Raw genomic sequence first — 20,739 nt, 5'->3', positions numbered from 1 at the left:
CCTTAGAGGAAGACTCTGCAAACTTTTATTTTAAACATTTCCTAGCCTGGTCTTCTGCCTTAAATGCTCTCCTAACTGGAAAACCCACATTGGTGTTATCATCTATAATAAACAAATACTTGTATATGTGCGCAGCTGATAATGGCTACCTGGCTCTAAATGTAGCCAGTAAACAGATACCCAATCACTATTTCCATTAGGGCCAACACAGTTCCATGCTTTCACTTCAGGTAATTCAAAATCAGTCATTCCTCCTGACACTCTCACTCTAGTTCAGACAGACCAACCAAGGATAATGAGGGTTTAGCCCTTTTAAGATCTACCTTTAGTATACCTTGGATCTAGCCTTTAGTATTAGATCAGATAAATAAATTACCTCATTGGTTTCAGTAGTTGCATTCCACAGTTCTTGGCTTAGAGTGGTACTGAATAGATTCAGCTGATACGTATCAGCTTCAATTCACTTTCAAAGAAGCCTACACTATTTACTGTGCAACTCTGAGAAAGGTTTCTTCAACACCTATTGTAGTCTTCTCCAAAGCCTTTTGCCTCGTACTAACGTTGGCTAGAGAAATATTAGACAAGTCTTTATTTCAGCAATCATACTATCCCAAATATTATGGCCTTTGGGGAAGTGTTTATTTTAATGTGTGTGTTTTTTGAATATGGAAGTGTTTCAGCTTAACAGAAGTTAGAGCTAAAATAGTAGGTTCTGGTTCCAGCCTCCCATACCAAGTCCTTGACTGGGATGGATAAATCCAAAATTCAAAGTGACAGGCTACCTTTGCTCTTGATTAGGTAATTGATTTGAGTTTATATTTTTGAGTTACAAAAAGAGTACTCATTCCAAATATTCTGGAGTGAATATTTCTTCTTGGCAAACTGGATGGTGTAGGAAGGAGCACACTACGCATCATTTCCTACAAAAATACACTTCGTAGCCATTAAGTATCATTCCCCCTCTGTGCTAAACACCTACCTAAAGGCAAAACAATACTGCAATTGCAATTTACAGTAAATAAAATCCCTCTAATGTGCATTGGTCATGTTCCAAAAATACTGTTGGATATGGCTTGGGGAGACTGCCTAATTTTTTTAACCTGCACTGGGGCAATTCTAAGGAAATGCAGTAATGCAACCTTAATGGTTGTGGAGCCTTGTAAAAACCTGTTAAAATGATGTCCTTCTTGCATAATGGCCAGCACATGAGACAGGGACAAGTTGTGTTGTTCTGGGCTGAAAGCAATGCATTTGTAGTTTTAGGGATAACATATGAGTGGGGGAAAATATCATTCATTCACTTTCTCAGAAACATGCAATACCATTTCTGTAACACATTATTCCCAGAGTAAATGTGAATCTGTTACTGTACCTGTCACAGAAGTTGGAAGGGTGTTTGACTTTTTTAGCTGCTCCCTTCTTTCTAGCCTTGACACAGCAGTCTCAATTTTCTTCTCCCCTTCTTGAGTTGTAGATTTCTGCAGTGTGCTTGTTTTGCTGCTGCTGCTGCTTTTGTTATCTGACTGATTACTTAGAGCAGCCTAGAAAAGAAAGGAAAAACTGCTAAATGAGAAACTTTCATGTAATGGCTACAAGTAAGAGATGTCATACTTGATGCTTTTATTCACCACCTGTCCTATTCTTAACCTTCCTTTTCAGCAAAGGATCAAAAGACTCTGATACTTCTAAAAATAACAGTTATTAGAGACTGTAAAAAAAAAATCCAACCCACAATTATATTTGCCATGTTGTCATTTCAGTCAAAATATTGAACAGTTTGAGCCAGCCGTACCTGTTAAAGACAACACTGAAACACAGTGTGCACCTGTGGGCAACTTCACACCCACTGCTGTTTTATTCCACCAGTTATCTGTGTCTGCGATTCTGCATGTGTCCATCAGAAATTTGGATCTCATAAAAACATCAAAATATACTCAGTTATCAACGTAATCTCCCTTTTTACTATATCTGGTATCTATACACAGCATCACTATTTGTGTAGCATCACTTCTCTACTCTAAGTGGAAGTGTTTTTCTTACTAACAGAAAACCACGGATAGTAAATAGCTATTTGGAGAACAGGAAGAAGTGATACTTGAGTTCATTGCCTGCTTTAGGCGTTTGGATGTGTCACCTGATGGCTCATTTCATTCATCTGCGTTTTATCCAAATAATAGGTTACAATAAAAATAAATTCAAGCTTACTAATATTCACCTATAAGTAATCTAGCTGTTATTCCCAAGCATTAAGGCCTAACATCTGATTTACTCAAGCTTTAAAAAAACCATGTTGCATACAATTCTTCTGTTCCATCACCTGCACAGTGGTTATGCTTATGAATGCCATTAACTAAAACCTGATATTAAGGCATCAGAATTCATGTTAAAATTGTCAGACTATTGCACAGTATTTTCTCCCGGAGGTCCCAGTTTTGAAGGGAACTCCAAACTTTCAGACTATTTTTTTTCGTCACTGTCATTTTAGCTTTTATGAAATCTTACAAACCAAACATTAAAAATAAAAACAACCCCCTTTCACGTGATAAAACTAGCTAACAGTTATAATTATGGTATCAGTGTTTCTAATGGGCAGGTTTCTAAAGATTGTTTACATTTTCTTTAGCCAGCTTCTCTGCTTGCTTTGCCTCTCTGGCTTGTCTCCTCTCTTCCCTTGTAGCTTGCTGCTCACGAAATCCCTTTTGCTTCTGCAGCGCTAATGTAATCCAAAGCGGTTGTGAAGTTTCAACTTTTTCCATCAACTTAGAGCCATCTAAAGAGTGCCTGCTCTGGAGGACGGGCTTTTCTGAAAGAAAACATGACAAGAAGCAGTGAGCAATGCACATCTCTTGTCTCAAGCAAACCCATACAGCTTCTCTACCTTGTGAAGGCACTGGCAGTAAGCCCATAGAATGCCATGCCATTTACAGACCCCCATGGACTCTAAGTCAAATCCTGAAACAGTTTCTATGCCCCAAGAACAGCTCCTAATTCAACACACTCATGCAGTTGTCCAGATTTATCTTTCTCTGCGTGTGAAAAAGCCTGTCTCAGACACTTAGACTTACAGCCTTATTTACTATCATAGAATCATAGAATAGTTAGGATTGGAAAGGACCTCAAGATCATCTAGTTCCAACCCCAATGCCATGGGCAGGGACACCTCACACTAGAACATATCACCCAAGGCTTCAAATGCACAGTGTGAGATATTTAAGTTAAAGGGATACATATGCACTGCTTGTTTTTAACTCTGATGAAAGGGACCCAGCCACTATACAGGTACTTCAGCTCCCTGGTTTTCCAGCCATTATTAAGGGGAGTATATGAACTTCAGCCAAAAGAATGGGGCTGAAATTATGTACTCCTGTGCAGGGGCTCTTAAAAATATGGTGGGGGGGGGGGGAAATTGTCACATGAGCATTTGACTTTCTGTACCCTGCATGGAACTGGGGCTAGAACACAGTATAGATCTGTGGCAGGGAGCAGCACCAGGGTGCAAAGGTGAACAGTGAGCACTGAAACCCTCAACTTTGGTTGTTCTCCCAGGCCAACAGCTGTGCCTCCAACTACTTTCTATAAATTCTTATTTAGAAATGGAAGTGGAAGGAAAACATGTAAAAATTGTAAAACACAAAGCAGCAGTTCCACTGAGGTATGGTTTTAGAAGCATCTTGATGCTTGCAAAATTCAAAAATGGAAAATAATTGGGATTTCCCAAGTAAATGCAGAATTCCTGCCTTGCTCTTTTGACTGTCCTTACACTGAAAGGGTAATTTTTCCTCTTTTTACTTTGCTTCCTATTCCATTTTTTCCTCCAGTACAGAATATTATTTGAGAACACAGGGGCTTTTTCAACCCTCCTCTGAAGATCCACTATGGCTACTGTAATTGTTGCTATTACTGAACAGTGCCTATGGAACGCAGACTCCAGTGCTCAGCTCTATTGGGTTAGATAGACAATTTGCCCAGAATAGGCACTATAAAGAGACCTAGATCTTGATATTTGTCACACTAGATAATATTCCCCTAAAAAATAGAAACAATATAATGTAAGTTATGAAACTTACTACCTCTGCTCTGAAGACATCATTACACATCATAGAATCCTAGAATTCCAGGTTGGAAGGGATGTCAAGGCTCACCTGGTCCAACCTTTCTTGGCAAAAGCACTGTCTAGACAAGGGGCCCATCACCCCGTCCAGCTGAATTTTCCATGTCCTGTAATGGGGAGTTCACCACTTCCCTGGGGAGATTATTCCAATGGCCAATTGTTCTCACTGTGGAAGCCCACAAAGTCTATCCTCTCACTAACAAGCTATAATACCCTTACCAAGGAAAACACCCACACTTCAGTTACCTCCTTGAAATTAATGCACTGAAGCAGGTTGCAGTGGCCACGCTGAGTTTGTGTGTTTCTGAATGTGGGAATGGGAAGTCCCATTCATTCAGACAAGCCTCAGCGAAGCAGTGGTATTCCACAAATAACATGCCAGTTAAAAAATTACAGCTTAAGACCAAATGTCTTCCTGTGAATCTCCAGGATCGCATTTTGGAAATGCAGACAATAGCTAAATGACCTTTAAAAAATACATACCTTTCTTCAGTGGCTCAGGCTTTTTGTCATTTTTTTCTCTCCATGGAATACTTATAGATGGGAAAAATGACTTCTTTTCTCTGATCTCTTCCTCTTCATTTTTGTTCTCATTGGATGGTGTGGGGTGCACTGCATTTGCTCTGTCTTCTTTTCTCCAGCCACCATCTGATTCAGCTTTAACCAGCCTTTGGCCTAGTGTATCAGCTAGGTTTGATCTGTTCATTTTAGAGAGAGGAGATGATGGTGGTGTCTGGCTGGTGGGCTTTGGAGCTAAAGCAGGTTTCTGTGGGACCAGTGACTTGCATGCTGGTTTCTCATGATGGGGTAAAGCACTCTGGCCGGTGGTTGGTAGGACCACTGGTGTGCCAGCTGAATGTGAAATCTCCACCACAGTAACTGCAGAGTCTTTTGAGTCTTTTATATTAGCAGGGATGTTTGCTCTCCCCGTGCCAGGGGATGTACTCTCCTGCGGAGTGAAAACAGAGGATTCTTTCTCATCTTCTGTCGTAACTAAGGGGTCAGGCACACCATCAAAACTATCTCCTGCACTGTATCTTTTCTTTTTCCTCTGCTCTGCCTGTTGATCATAATGGAAACGTAAAGAGTAGTTTGTCCTTCGTAACTTTATCCCAAAAGGAGAAACATTTTCTTCCCCATTTGGTGCTGGTTTATCTGCTTTTTTGGTGCTGTTACTCTGCTGATTTTCCAGAGGACCCTGAACTTCTGGCTGGGATACTTCTTTACCTGGAGAATGAGGAAAACTTGGAACAAGGAAAGATGGAAGATCTTTTGCAAATTTACAGCCTTCTGTGTTGTCTGCCATTTCTCTGTGGGATTCCAATTTCTCCTTGGCTTTTTCGGCTAAGTTATCCTTAAAAGTGGGAGCCACATCCTCCTTTGAATCAGTGGATGAGCCAGTGATTCTTCCCACAGCCACTGTTTCGTTGCCTTTTGCCACACTCACATTCTCAGCATCTGAATTGGTTTTTGAAGCTTCTGAAAACTTCTGCCATGCAGGTGTTATGGAGAACTTTGCATTAGCAGAGAGGGTCTTCCTCAAGTTGCCATGGGAAGCACCGCGTCCTCGGGGTGTCCAGTCATCACTGTGCCTGCAGACACTCACTCGGTCCCGCTCGTTGTATTTGCTGTTTTCTGCGTTCTTTAGGATTCTGGAGCGGATGGAGGCCCACTCAGCCAGCACAGCCTGGTTGTTCAGTGTCTCTTGTGCATATTTCAATTTGCTGCTGCTGGGTTTGGCATCCTGTTTTTTTTTCTGAGCCTTCTCTGGTGAAGGAATATCCACATTTTTTCTCTCTTCTGTTAAGCCAAGTAATGATTTACAAGCCGTGTCCTTTATCTGGTTCAGGTTAACTGCTGTGCCACACAGCTGTGCTCCAGTAACCAAAATAGCTGTATGGGGCACACACACAGATGATGGGAGCGTATGAGAGCCCTTGCTGATAGTGTGCACCCTGGAGTCTTTGACGGATGGAGAAGAGAGTCCTCCTCCTTTGGCAGGCATGACTGGACTCAGATTTACTTTCTGAAATATGATCTGTTTATCTCCAGAAGACACTTGAAACGTGAAGGGTCTGGATGCAGTTTGTCGTTCATCTACCTCTTGCCACCTAAGTTCTTCCCCTATTCGCTTTTGTTCCTGAGCCTCAACTTCTCTCTTCAGTTTCTGGGCTAGGAGTTCTTCTGCTGTTTTATTCCCTTTTTCTGACTGCTTGAGTTTTGGGGATCTTGAGCTTTCTTGGAGCTTCTCCTCTACCGCATGCCTATCAGTACCTCCAGAACACAACTGATCTTTGTCCTGTTGCTGTTCCAAGGATTTTTCTTGTTGGTGTTGCTGAAGATTTTGTCCATCTGTGTCTACCTTCTGCTCTTCCACCTTGTTCCATTCTTGCTCATTTTGTTCCTTTTGCTGCTTTAGTTCATCTTGTTGCATACCCTCTGCACTTTCCATGTGCATTTGTTTTGTGAGTCTGTGTTTTCTATGTTCTTCCTGTTTCTTTTTCTTACCCAATACTTGCTGGGGTTGTTCCTTCTCTGTCTTTTCTCCTTTCTCCTTCAAGTGCTGCCTTTGTTCCTCTTGTTTCATCTGTTGTTTGAGGCTCTCGGCTTCTTTCTCCTTCTTCAATTTTATTTCAGATTCTCTCTCTTCTAGCTCTCGTCCCTGGTGTTCTTTATTTTGTTCCTTGAGTCCTTTTTGTTGCTGTAGCAAATTTCTTTCTTCTTCTACTTGGTGCTCTTTTTCAGTCTCATGTTGCCTTAATTCTTCTAGCTCTAGCCTCTTCTGCTCCTCCAGCTCTCTTCTCTGCTTCTCCTCCAGCTCCCTGCACCTCTCTTCTTCCTGTTCCTGGCACTTCTGCTCCTCCAGTTCTCGTCTCTGCTGCTCATCCCTGTCCTGGTGCTTCTGCTCCTCTCGTGTCTTTTTCTCCTCCAGCTCTCTTGGTTTCTCCTCCAGCTCTCTTCTCTGTTGCTCATCCTGTTCCCAGCACTTCTGCTCCTCCAGGTCTCTTCTCTGTTGCTCCTCCAGCTCCTGTCTCTGTTCCTCCTCCAGCTCCCATCTCTGTTGCTCCTTCAGCCTCTGCTTCTCCAGTTCCTGACACCTCTGTTCCTTCAGTTCTCGTCTCTGTTGCTCCTCAAGCTCCTTTTCTCTCTGCTTCTCCAGTTCCTGGTGCCTCTGTTCCTCCAGCTCTTGTCTCTGTTGCTCCTCAAGCTCCCTTTTCCTCTGCTTCTCCAGTTCCTGATACCTCTGTTCCTCCAGCTCTTGTCTCTGTTGCTCCTCAAGCTCCTTTTTCCTCTGCTTCTCCAGTTCCTGACACCTCTGTTCCTCCAGCTCTTGTCTCTGTTGCTCCTCAAGCTCCTTTTTCCTCTGCTTCTCCAGTTCCTGACACCTCTGTTCCTCCAGCTCTTGTCTCTGTTGCTCCTCAAGCTCCTTTTTCCTCTGCTTCTCCCGTTCCTGACGCCTCGGTTCCTCCAGCTCTCGTCTCTGTTCCTCCTCCCATTCCCAGTGCTTCTTCTCCTCCAGATCTCGTCCCTGTTGCTCTTCCAACTCCTTTTGCCTCTGCTTCTCCAGTTCCTGTTGCCTCTGCCTCTCCAGCTCTTGCCTCTTTTCTGCCTCCAGCAGTCTTGTCTCCTCTTCATGGCTTGTTTGCTCTTCTGCTCTCAAAGATGTCTCTCCTTTGAGAACATACTGCCTCCTCTCTTCTTCACACCTTTTCTCCTGCTCTTTCTGCATCTGCTCAAGTTCTTGGCATCTTTGTTCTTCCATCTCTCTTTGTTCCTCCATTTCTACAATCTGCCTTATCCTTTCAGCCTCAAAGATCCCCCAGTGATCTTCAATTCTTTTCTCCTCTGCCAGCTGAAGCTGCTTCTGTTCATCTCTGTTCTGAATTAGCTTGTCTGCTATGATGTGTCCATTATAACCTGGGTATCTGTCTCCATATAGTGGCATGTCTAGGTCATCTGGTTCAAATTCTGTTATTGTTAAACTTTGTGATCCCTAAAATAGGAAGACAAGTTTGGAGTTAGTGAATATTGCTTGTTGATTATTCTTTACAGTGAACAAAATGAGTTGCAAATGTGAAACAACTTTTGGAGTTTGTTTGGGGGTTTTGCTTGTTTTGTTCTGTTTAAACAATGACTCAGATTCAGAGCCAACACACCCACCTCAATTCATGGATCATAGATGCCATGGCTCTCACCTATTCAGATGATAGCCTTTAAAAGAAAGAAAACATTCCAACAGGGATAACAGCATGACACTAGATACTGAATCACTATTTGGTGTACATGAGCTAATCCAGATTGAGACCCGACATTTCAAATTTACAGGAGCCCAGGGAACAGAGCACAAGCTTCATATGCCTGTTCTGCTACTTAGAACTGCATCCTTTAAGCCTGAAATAATTAGCTGAGCTTAAGGGCACTCTTTTGCCAGTTCTTTCATGGCAGATCTAGCTGCTACTTGCAGAGACAGAAGCTGTTGCCTGCAGAAAAGAGCTCTGTGATGCTAGCCAAGAAAGAACACTGCTCAGGGAAACACAATTTGGTTGCTTTTCACAAATCCTGAGCCAGTTTATCTTCCTCATTAGGTGTGCTGAGGCTCCAGTTCTATTGCATGAGCCATGAGACCATGCATGGGCAGAGAACCTAGAGCTCACTGGCAATACTGTGCTCTACTAAGGCACATGCTAGCTGCTGTCCAATTCTCTGTGCTTGCCCCACAGCCCTGTCTTGTGGGTGGAATAACTGCGATAAACTGAATGCTGACTACCCTCATAGGTTACTCCTTGTCTCTGTAGTGACATGTAAGTCACTCTCTAAGATGATCTGCACCTGAAGAGTCCTTCCCAGCACTTTCCTTGAGGGTAACATATCAGCTAATGCTCTGTCTAGCTATCATTTGTTGAGCCATCATTTGGCTCCAATTAAATATTCTGTATGAACAAGAGGCTTTAATTTAATTTCTTCATTGCAAGAATGATACATGCAAGTACAATGGTGTGGAAGAAAGGACAGTGTCCTCTCTTGAACCCTGTATCAGTTGAATAGTCTTGTCCCATTTACAGGCACTAGTAAGATGTCAGGATAAAAAACAAAATATCTATGCAGTAAGTGTTCAGAGCTAGAATCTGGTAACTCACCCTATAGCCGTAGCATGAGCTGTGTTGCTCTAGTCTTACTCTTTCGTACGAGACAATGATATTATCACTGTCAGAACCCATGCCAGTTTTAGAGAACCTAAGTTTTTCCCCAAGCATATTTTGCACTGTCTGTTTTCCTGTACCCAAGGAGAATTAGCAGTGGCAGAGATCCATCAGACCTTTATGCCCTTAAGTTTTTACTGCAAAAACTAGAACCATAAAGTTTTCCAAGTGTAAAATCCTAGTGGAAGTACTTCAGTTGTAAATAGTATTTGTATCAACTGGCTATATTAAAACTTCTTGGCATCTTTTTAACAGTGTAAATCACATTTCAGGACAGTCCTCTGCCTATAGCTACTCCTGGTGCACTCTGTTATGGTTGTAGGGTACTCAGCTTCAAAAGTAGCTCCCATCCTCTCCCTCTTTGACCAGTGGTTCAATACCTTTGTTAATCTCTTGTGCTTCCTTGATATCCTCTGCTTTTTTGGCTTTACTGACAGCTTGTGTTTAGCTGCACTGTTGTCTAGACGAGCAACAGCCTGGGGAACTGCATCCAGATTGATTGTTTCAATTGTGCCAGAACAGGAAAATTGTCTTTTTGGCCGAGATGATTTGACTGGAGTGACCTGTTTGTACCATAAACACACAAAGCTGTTATTAAGCTATCTGTTCCATTTAAAGTAAATAAATAAATATCACACACATATAGAAAGTCTTTGCCATTTTGAATTCAAAAGGGTTATTAGCAGAAAAGTTTTCAAACCCCATTATTCCATTATACAAATCATGAACTTTGGACATGAAAGTCACAGCTGTAATATTTTAGATTCCCAGGACTACACATTTTAATACTTCCCACTTAAAAATTACTTAGATCATTCTAAGTGAAATTTTTTTCACAGTTTAGCTCCACTCTGAAGTTGTTGGGAATGGGAAGGACAGAGGCAGAGTTTCAAACAACATCAAACACTGGGACATCTTAAAGTTTGCTTACTGTGGAAAAAAAATATCTCCATCTTTAAATAATTTAGATTATGCACTTTAGGCAAGAACAAATCAGATTGTCTTATCTAAGCATTATAATAGAACAGCTACAGAGCTTTACTATCTGCATGGGAGATGACTGCAGTACTGGATCTCAGACTGGCACAGTGCCTGCAGAAAACCTTCCCTCCACAATTATATGGAGTTGTCCGAGCTAGCACCGAAGGACAGCAAAAAATAAACAAAGACAATCCTGGCTTTGATTGGTCATTTTTTTTCTCTTGGCTTTCAAATATTTGGGTTCAGAAAGTGCAAATACGAGCAATATGATTTAGTGAGACTCCCCTCATGAATAATACACTGGAACTGTACGTCTAGACATGCAAGTGAGCCTGTCATCAGTCTCTCCCATAAGTCACCCAGCTATCATCCTGAGTCTTGTATTTGGCACAGTCCAAATAGAAAAAGAAGACAGAAAAAAAAATAAAAGAAAAAGAAAACATCTTCTGTAAGGAAAGAAAATCACATACATTGTTTTCAAGACAGCTCTGTAATCTTCTGAGGTTAAATATATGCTAATTGGGAAGCCAATTACTTAAAAGCTGATGGAACATTTTGCATATGCTTATTGAATTACATGTAGGCATAACAAAATAGTAGAAGTACTTATGAAAATGATGGCTCTATGATTAATACATCAAATACAGGAATGCTGCAAGACTGGCAGAAACTGCTGCTTCCTGCAATCAACTCTTACAGATTTCTCAATCTTAGTTATTGTGCATTATGAGCCCCCAAAGTGTGTAACCTTCACAAAACCTTGGATGATCAATGAGTGAAACCTGTATTAAAGCAACAACTGACTGTCAGGCTTTTAATAAATAAATTAGAAAGTAACTCAGTGCAAACCAAGTGTAAACATTTTTTTTACCTTTTCTTCCAGTTCATACGCAGTTGCAGGCAAAGTCATTGTTCTCAAAAAAGCCGGAGTGTCATGAGACTAGAAAACAAGATTACCACAGACAGATATTAAAATGTAAAAGATCTAATAAACATGCTCCAAGGACTTATGAAAGGATGTATGTTAGGGTAGGATTTTTACCCTGTCTCTTGTATTGGGATTAATGGACACACAATTCTTGTTCCTAAATGCTGTGAGCTTATCTTTGCTGCTCCTTGAATCACTGCTTCCTATACAGAAGCAGTTTCTACTACAGGACACTACAAAGGGCATTAAACTCATGTTTCCTTAACACAACAACCAGGTTCCAATTGAAAAGAAAGAGCACAGCTCTTAACAAGTTTATTTTTTCCTGACTTGCTCCTAAACAAAAACTATAGGGACCTCATCACTACCTCTGCTACAAGTTTCAACTCCAGGTTCTTGATGTCTCCTCTTCTTAAAAGCAAGCCAGCCCCCCTCCATCAATTGAAGCCTGTCATTCACGGTGACTCCTTAGCTACCCTCCCTCCCCAAGCCATCACACAAGGTGATTTTTAAGGTGCAGGGGTTGAAGCAGCATTCATCAAGCCCAGGAACACTGGTTTTAATCATTATATCACAGTATTAGTTTATAACTTAATGAAGGGTGTGATCCAATTACACTAGGTATACATGATTGCTGGCATAAAGCCTAAAAAGCCAGCTTTACAAATACAGGTTAAGTGAAACCCAGAGCTCTTGCCATTGATCAAAGTTACTCAGGAAAATCCTAAGTCACAAAGCAACACAAGGAAACCTGTTTGAAGCGGAGCAGTGCTATGTGGTCCTGGCTACCAGCTCCTAACAGAAGCTACCCCATCCCCTCAGGCGCTATGCAGACAAGCACACAGAGGAGTTACAAGGCCAACAGCAAACACAGGAGCAGAAACCAGGGAAGCTGCTGTGCATCAGAAATCTCCAATAAAGCAGGTAATGAGTAGTGCATGGAAAGAGAAAGGAAAGTACCGAGTGCTCTGGCTGACCCTATACATGTAGTGTTGGTTTGTCTGTGTCTGCAGCCTCCTCTGAGTAGGGATGTTTGCTCCTTCAATATTTGGAAAGAGAATTATGCAAAGGAACACTCATTTTGTTTTTAAAACCTAATATTTAAAAGACTAGGTGGTAAGGACTGCCTCCTTCCTCATTACACAAAGATACTCCAGTGGATTTTTAGTGCTTGAATGAGTTTCTCCTTCAAGCTGGAGGTCAGGAGGTGATCGGTCTCCTGCAGGACCCAGCAAGAAGTCTGTCTGCAGAGAATCTGTGTTGGTGTCAAACACAGTCCCCTGGCCTAGTACCAGGGTACATAGCCGAAACCTGTCCACAGCACCACCACACTCTGTTCTCTGAGATGCAGAGGATGCTGTTGGTACACCTTAACTGATTGCTTCAGAAATAAGTAGTTGTGAAGAAGAAAATGTGTATCTTATTTTGGCTTTGTTTTTGTCCTTTTAGGCTGCTGAAATGTGTGAGTGTGCAGGTCCAGCCCAAATGCCTGGCTCCCTGACACGTCTGACCACAGCCATGAAGGAAGTGGTCACAGGGGAGCTGTGTTTCCCCTTAAAGAGGGATGAAGAATTTGGGCCACCTCAGCCATAAGCCTTCCTTTCGTGTGTATGGGCATGAGCTGCAGAGGACAGTTACTGCCTCTGCCTTTCACACTGCTAGCACTAGTGTTAGTAAACTGGAGTGGAGGTTCATGTCCCAGCACTCCTCCAGGATTTCAAGGGCTGCATGTACATTGTGAATGGCTATGTGCCTTTCCCAGAGGTTCCCAGGCACGAAGTCAGCCTCCTCCAGGCAGGGAAGGATGTCCCTCTGTGCCCTGTGCTCCCATCAGCCATTACAGTGACACACAGAACCAGTTTTGCTTGGAGGATTTCCATCACTTACAATGTGTCTTTGCTGTCTGAACAAGACCTTTCTGGACATCTGAATGTCCACAGTTCCTGGTATCAAAACCTTCACAATAGCTCAAATAGTTATTTGAATTACATTGGACACTGGGATTTAGGGAGCATTCTGAAAATATTTCTCCCCCTTCTTTGTGTTTGGTTCCTCTCCATGAGAAATATGGATATTTACCCTAAGGCCCAGGATCTTACAGGTTTAAGTTCCAGACCTCTCCCTTTTTGGAATGATTTCCCTTTTTGCTGTTTGATGCTGTGCACAACTTTCCATGCTGGGAAGTCCACATTTCAGGACATTTTCTGTCTCAGAATTTTCCTGTCTTATAGCTACACTGCGAGAGATGTGATACACTGCATTTCTGACAGTTCAGAGCACACATTCAAACTGGTAACTGTCAGACCCAGCTCAGGATGCCAAGAGCACACACTCCTCACCAGTCCAAGAAGCACAAGCTGAAAGACTCTACCCAAATAAAACAGCCTGCTGAGTTCAGCTACGCTTTGCTGGAGACATCTGCTATGTCCCAATGATCTTTACTGGTTTAGTGCTGCTATAATGCCATGAACATGTCGATTTAAAGTGCTTACTTTTTTACCAGTGTCTGAGATCACTGTGTTCTGCTGAGTCTCAAGCTCCATGGGGCTACCGAGCAACACATCCTCTTCCATACTAGCATTTGCTTCCCCCATTGTCCTCACAGAAACTGTCATTTGTGGAGGCTGCCCAAATTTTATATTCTTGGCCAACTGTTGCTGAAAAACAAGAAAAAAACAACATAAAAAGGTATCTATATTATGAACAAAACAAGCCAAGCCTAGCACACATTCCTCCTCCACCTGAAAGCTTTCAGACTCGGAACAAGGAAATCATCTTCAGGTTGATATTGCTGCAATATGATGGGCACCCCAAGTTCTTCCTCCCTGCATAGTGACCAAGGTCAAGAATTCACTGCATAATTTCCAATTTTGGATGATCAACTTGAGTTCTTGTCAGTGTTGCCAACTTTGGCAAACTTCCTGTCAACTTTGAAACTTACTTTCTCTTCTTTTAAATCTATGTCCTAGGTTAAGACTTTGTTTACAAAAGCCAATTATGAAAGCTTACCATTACAGAGAAATAAGATTATGAGACAAGTGTACACTGAAAAACTACAACTGCCCTTAAAAGGCACTTTTCTTCAGCTCCCAAATCCTGCACCTGATGCAACTGTAGTTCTTAAAGATATTCTTATTGTAATTTTTAGTTTTAAATGTTAAGGGTTTGGTTTAACCTTGTCTTAGAAGAGGCAAATTCTCAGAGGGGAAACCCAGCTTCTTTTAGATGCCTGATCTCATAGAAGCAACACAGAAATTAATGTCTGCTCATGCTCATGTGCACTGCCACACCACTGCTTTTGCACTAAGAAGTTTACGGAGGGGACATGCAGTAGGTGAATGGATTAAAGAGCTTTCCCATCATTTATTTTCCTTGCTGAAGTAATCTCTTAAGGGTCACAAGAAAGTACTCTCAAATTATATCAAGCCTAAGATGAGTAAAATAAGTAGCATATAATATCTGTCCTCTGATGGGGTAAATGAGAGAAATTACAGCCCTGGCTACTGCAGAGACATACCACAGTCTTTGAAAGTGAACTTTTTGCAAAAGAATTAGAAGAAATTCTCTAGAAGAAGCAAATGGAGTGAGGAACATTTACTGATAGATTATCTTCCTGAAATACTTCACAGAGTCATTCTCAGTTAGGAAGGCAGGCACTGTGGAGTTATTTTCCTGATTTACTCTCTTTCAAACACAGAAAATTCTCCAAATGAAATCTCTCATTTCTGTCTTGCATTACTATGAACATCTACAGCTCAGCGATACTCCAACTGTGCAGCTTCTATTCAGTGGAAAAGTCAGGTACACACATGGACCCCTGACATGAGTTTGCCACTGAGAACTGGAACACTGGAGTAAAAAGCATGTAAAACAAAGATTATATTTTTTCCTATAGCACTGAATCAGTAGCATGGCTTAGGTGAGCTGTTGGCAAGGGAAGATATGCTTTAGTAGCAACGGATGGACTTTTAAAAGGATTCAGGTCAGATCAGTCTCACTTGCCATCATCACCCAGTGGACTAGACTGTTACATAAAGTTTATCCATATTACCCCAAAATATTACCAGATTTCTGTATTGAGAACTATTAAGACAAAAAAGTACATGTAAAGACTCCTTAGATCAGGTTATTCAATTAGAGTAGTTTTTCTCAGTCCTCTCATTGAGCTGCACATTATTTGTGCCCATTTGGATTTTAGCAGAAAGTAATGAAATTCATATAGTACCTAATTTTGGCATAATGGACAGTTATGAATGGTAAAGATTTATTCTTGCTTAGATTACTGGCAGTGCACTCATAGTCTAAAGGCAAGGGTTTCACCAAGTCTTCCTAGACTTTCATGTTAGCAGTGCACCTCTCTGACTTGAAATATTATGTTTCCATTGTGTAAATGGGAGCTGGAGAGAGCAATAGATCTGTATTAGACAGTGTAATGGCTGTAATCCTGCTCTATTACTGCAGCTCCTCTGATGATAGCAGAAAATTATTTCAGAAAGGCTTCATTTGATAACGTTTTTCTAAGTTGAGGCTGCTCCTTTCTTCTTCTTCAAGTCATACTCCTAAGTTCTCCTAGACAAAAAAAAACCTGGAACTGTCTGCATTTCTTGAGCCACTACCCAAGTAACTGAGGATTCATGCATCTGTTCCAAGGTGAGAACATGCACACATGTACATATTGTTTGCAGCATGTTTTGGAAGAAGAGATGATCTGTTATTCACTTGATGTTCTGATTAAGTTCTTGATCTAGTGCATGTGCAATGCGTGGTGGGAGCTGAGTGGTGATAGAGCTATTGTGGAGAATGGTCTGTGCTTGAAAAAGAATGGCCATTTTAATTGTCATCAAGGATACGTAGTTGTCATCAAGAGGACTTTGCTGTAAAATTGCATACTTGTGTACATAAAAGTTTAAAATGTTATTTCCAGGAAATAGACCATCCTCCATATTTACACAGCTGTTTGTCTGCTTTTGCTTCATTTTTAAATAATTTCAAAGTTTTAAAAATTTATTTGCTCAAACTTGAATAAATTAGCTTGAAGACTGAAGAAGAAGCTCGAGTAGCCCACACATTCCTTCCAGAACAGAAGGCTCTTCTCTGTATGATTTTTTTTGGCCTTTTTTGAGGAAATTCACCTTACAAAAAAGCCCCACTAATAGCTCTCTACTGATCAATTTCTTTCAGTACATTCTAATCCCTAAAGCTGATGCTGAATAATAGGTATTAGAATCTCAAATAGCAGAGAACATTTGTTCTCATTGCTTTCAAGGAGCAATGTTAAACCTGCTCCTTGTTGTTTTGAAACATGTTCTTTTACTGTAACTACAGTGCAGTTGTCGGCTCTCAGAAGAATTTGTACAGAAGCATTCTCTACCTGGTCAATCATAAAAACCCTAAAAAAGGAAAACTCTCCCAGATGTTACTTGGAAGAGCACACACAGTCATTGCAACCCAAGAGATGGAGAGATACATCAATGTAAGCTGCACAACCACTGAGAAGAGGCCATACTCCCTGAAAAGGAGCACCTGCTTTAAATTTCTCAAAAGCTTCAGACAAACACAGATTTCTGAACACAAAACTATAAATCCTGAGAATTGCCCATGCTGACAGCACGTGGATGACAGCTGCCTAAGGAGGATTATTTGCTATGCATGGCTACCACATATGACAATTATACCATGAAACAGCAGCTGGAGGAAGAGCACACAGGGGAGCTCCAGAATGGGATCATCAAGCTGTGCTCCAGACCAGGTTTACCTTGTTCTCTAAGATTCAGGAGGTGCATAAGAGTTTCTCTATACACACCCAATTTGTGCGGCTATCAGTGCGATGCCATTCAGTGTGAAGTGAGGGGCTAAAACGTGACGGCTAAAATGTGATACAAGCTTACCATTAACAATTTCAGAAATCAAACTCCTAGGTTAAAACACTCTGCATTGGCTGGCACCTGCAGCAAGCTAAAACGCTTAGGCTTTCAAAGCACTCTTTGTGTTTGCATAGGAAATGCCACAGAACAAACTTTCCATATTTACCGGCAGAGAGCCCAGATCAGGCTGTACATCTCCTGTTTCACTCCAATTTGGCTCCTTTTCTATGTACATGCCTGCTTGCATGCATGTTGGATTCGGCCCCCTGAAACCACATCATTCTTATGGCTCTGTGCCTGGAGTGAATCCAAAACCAGATCCACTGGGCTGTTTGCTCTGTTCAGTTAAAAATCGTTAAAACAGCGTGTACTATTTCAGCTGATTCCATTCAAACAAGTCTTATAAGAACTGCTGGTTGTATTTCACTTTCAACTCAGATGTGTATTTTTTATGTCTGTTTCCAATGCCCAGATATAAAAAAAATAAATGAAATTAGGTTTTTTATTCATGTATAATTGTGAAATCATAACATATCAGTAATACCTGTCCTAAGAACCATATTGTTGTAATTCCACTTCAGCTTATACAGTCTCTCACAGTGACCCAAAAATCAAATGCCTTGGGAATACACAAGAAGAAGGCAAGCCCGTACTGAGATTTTCCTTGTAAACACTTCAGTGACTTGTGGCCTCTGAGGACTTTTGGAGTCAATAGCCAATTGGGAACTTTTCTTTCATTGCTCTTTGAACCTTTATAAATGTTTCATGAATAACAGTGCTGTATGACAATGAGTTCTGCAGTCCAACTACGCATAAAGAAATGTTTGTTTTCATTTAAAAGTGTTAATAGTTTAAACTGATGCTCACTTTTCTCATGCTGTGAAAGACTGAATGATTGTTCTCTATTCATTTTCTCAATTCCACTCATGATTTCAGGCATCTCCATCATATTTTCTCTCTTATAATTTCTTTTCTTGGCTGAAAAGACAGCTTACCTAATTGTTCTTTCTATGGAAATGAGTCCACTTCTTTATCCAAATAAGAAAATCTGTAGCATATCGAAATGAGCAAAACACCCCCATAAGCTTTTTTTCCCCCTGTTGCTATCAAAGAGAGAGAATAAACTGGAAAGTATCATGTAATGTTAGAAGATATACTGGAATAGCTGGAGGCTTTAGAAAGTGAACTAGAAGTAAAATTACTGAAAAGGATGAAAATAAGAAAGTATTACCACAGATGTTTTTGATACAAGATACAGGAAGGGAACTATTCCACTTTGCACTGCTGAGGCAGCATGTGTTTTGTGGTATTACACTTCAAGAAAGTTTTTGAGAGCATCCAAAATAGAAGAATGGTGAAGAAGTGACTTGTAAATGGCTCTCTAGAGGTGTGTGCTTGCAGCAAATCCAGATGCAAACGGAGATTTTGGTATACAGTGGCAATGGATCACTTACAGTTGCTCATTTGTTAAGAGCAAGACTTTCTGGAGAAGCCTGAAGGTATTTATAGTATCTGTAGTATTTGTCACCTGAGTCTCTCCTTACAGACTTCCAAAAGCAAAGAAGATGCAAGTAAGAAAAATGGAAGCTCATTTACAGGCATGGGGAAAAGGGGCTCTGACCCAGAAATGCTATAATGATTAAGGAAAAAAAAAAGATAAATTGCCAAATATGAAGAAAACAGGCTGCAGTGGCACTAGAAGGTATTTGCAACAAGGAAATTAACTGCAAGAAATACAAAGCTGAGCAATCATGCATTGAAAATTCACTCCTAATTCCATAAAATGCAGAGCATGGAGCTAAGAGATAATAGCTTTGAGGTTTAGTAAATGATTTTGTAGCCTTGTTAAGATGTGGGCAATATCAAACAGAAACAAGAGGGATGGCTGGTAGAATACAGACGTGCAATGCACAGTAGGGGAAGCACCAGCTTCATCATAAGTTAAGGTATGTTAATGTCTACATTAAATGGCATCCAAAACTAAACAGCCATTAGGTCTGACAGGAAGAAAATGACTGGGGACATTCATCATTTCAAAGCCAGGGAAATGGGAATTTAAAAAGTGGTCTTTTATCATTTGACCAAGAAATCTGGATTCCCAAGACATGCTTTACCATAATTAATATCTGTGTAAGAAGTGGATGTTTTACACTTACATAGCAGAGGGCTTGCTTGTTTTAAACCACATGGCCACACAAAACACAGGAGATGTACCCCAGTAGTTGCTAATGCAATAAGCCATATGCCATAGTCAACATTTTATGTTCCTTGCAGCTCACTGCCACAGTCTCATGGATACCAGGTGATCCAAGATACTTAATGTGCAGGCAAGAGGCAGAGAACAAGCTGTCCTCAGGCCTGGAGAGGCAGCAGCAGTGTCACAACACAGCATTGTCACAGCAAAATGGAGATAATGGCTTAGACACATCAAGACACCAACACTCAAACAAGTGTCCATTTTACATACTACAGTTCTTCTGGGTCTGAAACAGGAACTCTTCTGTTAATTTGCTGACAATTTCTGGCAGCTATCATTAGTAGGAAGAAGAATCACAGCTGCAAAGTGTGAGGAAGCAGTTCTAACACACTTTGATGAAGTAAAAAACCCAACCCACTAACCTAAGAAAGGGAAGGATGTAAGAACATGTTCCCAGGGTTTCTTTCAGGTTAGTTTTTACACGCTGCTACATTTACATTTAAACATTCCTTGTGTATTATTCACAGTTCTGTATCCAGATCTCAAGCGCCAGATCCCAAGAAAGAAAATAACTTCAGTGTTAAGAGTACCAATGCCTGGGTACCACCCCTTAACAGGCTGGCTTTCTACACCAGATCTTAAAAACTAGTTATATCTCAGCAGATACAAAGGACAAAGAAAAGGCTGCTTTTACCAAGGCAGACAGCTTCAGGCAACACAAAATAACTTCAGGATACACAGAGGCTATTGGATGTTAACAAAAAGTCAGGCTTTTCTCAGCAGAAAATAAGTGGGCTTTATATCCAAAGGACACTGAAGCACTCTGCAAGACAGGTCTAACTACCTCTCGTCTTTGCCCAGAGTCAGCAGCCATTTAAAATAAAATGGTTTCTAGCCTGGAAAGCAGCATGCATCGAATCCACCTGACCCAGGGAAATTTAAGCTGAAAAACCAACACAGAGAAATTGGAGCTGTCCTAGTGTGATTTCTACTTCAAAGTATATCCACAGTCAGCATAGACAGCACTGTTCAGGTGCTCTGTCTGCTGACAGCACTGGGCGAGAAGAAAGAACATTTTAATCCTCAAGGTTGAATCTGTCTACTGTGCATGATCTCCCACTCACCAGAAAAGATGGACCATGAGTGGACTTTGGAGGTAAAAGAAATCAGTGGTATTTTACTAGCTGGCTACAGGGTAATAGCGCTTGCACAGCATTAAAAATTTATCAGCATTTTGACAGGACATACCAGCATTCTGAGCAATAAACTGAAACATGCTTCTGAAGGACAGCTCTTTCAAGGTCTAGAAAGGCAAAAGGCATAGTGCTGGGCATCTTACAGATGTACAAGAAGTAAAGCAAAATTAGAACACTAATGGGACAGAGTTCTGGAAAAGAAGGGAAAAGAGGTCATATAAAAGCCCTTCAGAAGCAAATACCTGCATGCGGTGTTTATGT

The 20,739-nt window shown here is 41.1% G+C and overlaps 1 protein-coding gene across 1 annotated transcript in view; it reads right to left on the bottom strand.

Annotated features, from left to right (window-relative positions):
* Nucleotides 1-20,739, bottom strand: part of CRACD (capping protein inhibiting regulator of actin dynamics) — a 67,646-nt gene that overhangs the window by 4,172 nt on the left and 42,735 nt on the right. Inside the window, exons 4-9 of the mRNA XM_031048942.2 lie at nucleotides 13,714-13,878; nucleotides 11,165-11,233; nucleotides 9,693-9,875; nucleotides 4,595-8,105; nucleotides 2,613-2,803; nucleotides 1,373-1,541 (exon numbers count right to left, since the gene is read on the bottom strand). Coding sequence (XP_030904802.2) covers nucleotides 1,373-1,541; nucleotides 2,613-2,803; nucleotides 4,595-8,105; nucleotides 9,693-9,875; nucleotides 11,165-11,233; nucleotides 13,714-13,878 — 4,288 coding nt within the window. The remainder of the gene's footprint in view (nucleotides 1-1,372; nucleotides 1,542-2,612; nucleotides 2,804-4,594; nucleotides 8,106-9,692; nucleotides 9,876-11,164; nucleotides 11,234-13,713; nucleotides 13,879-20,739) is intronic.

Source organism: Melopsittacus undulatus, chromosome 7 (assembly GCF_012275295.1).
Source record: "Melopsittacus undulatus isolate bMelUnd1 chromosome 7, bMelUnd1.mat.Z, whole genome shotgun sequence".
In the NCBI taxonomy this organism is placed as follows: Eukaryota; Metazoa; Chordata; class Aves; order Psittaciformes; family Psittaculidae; genus Melopsittacus; species Melopsittacus undulatus.
This window is presented reverse-complemented; position numbering and strand designations above follow the sequence as displayed.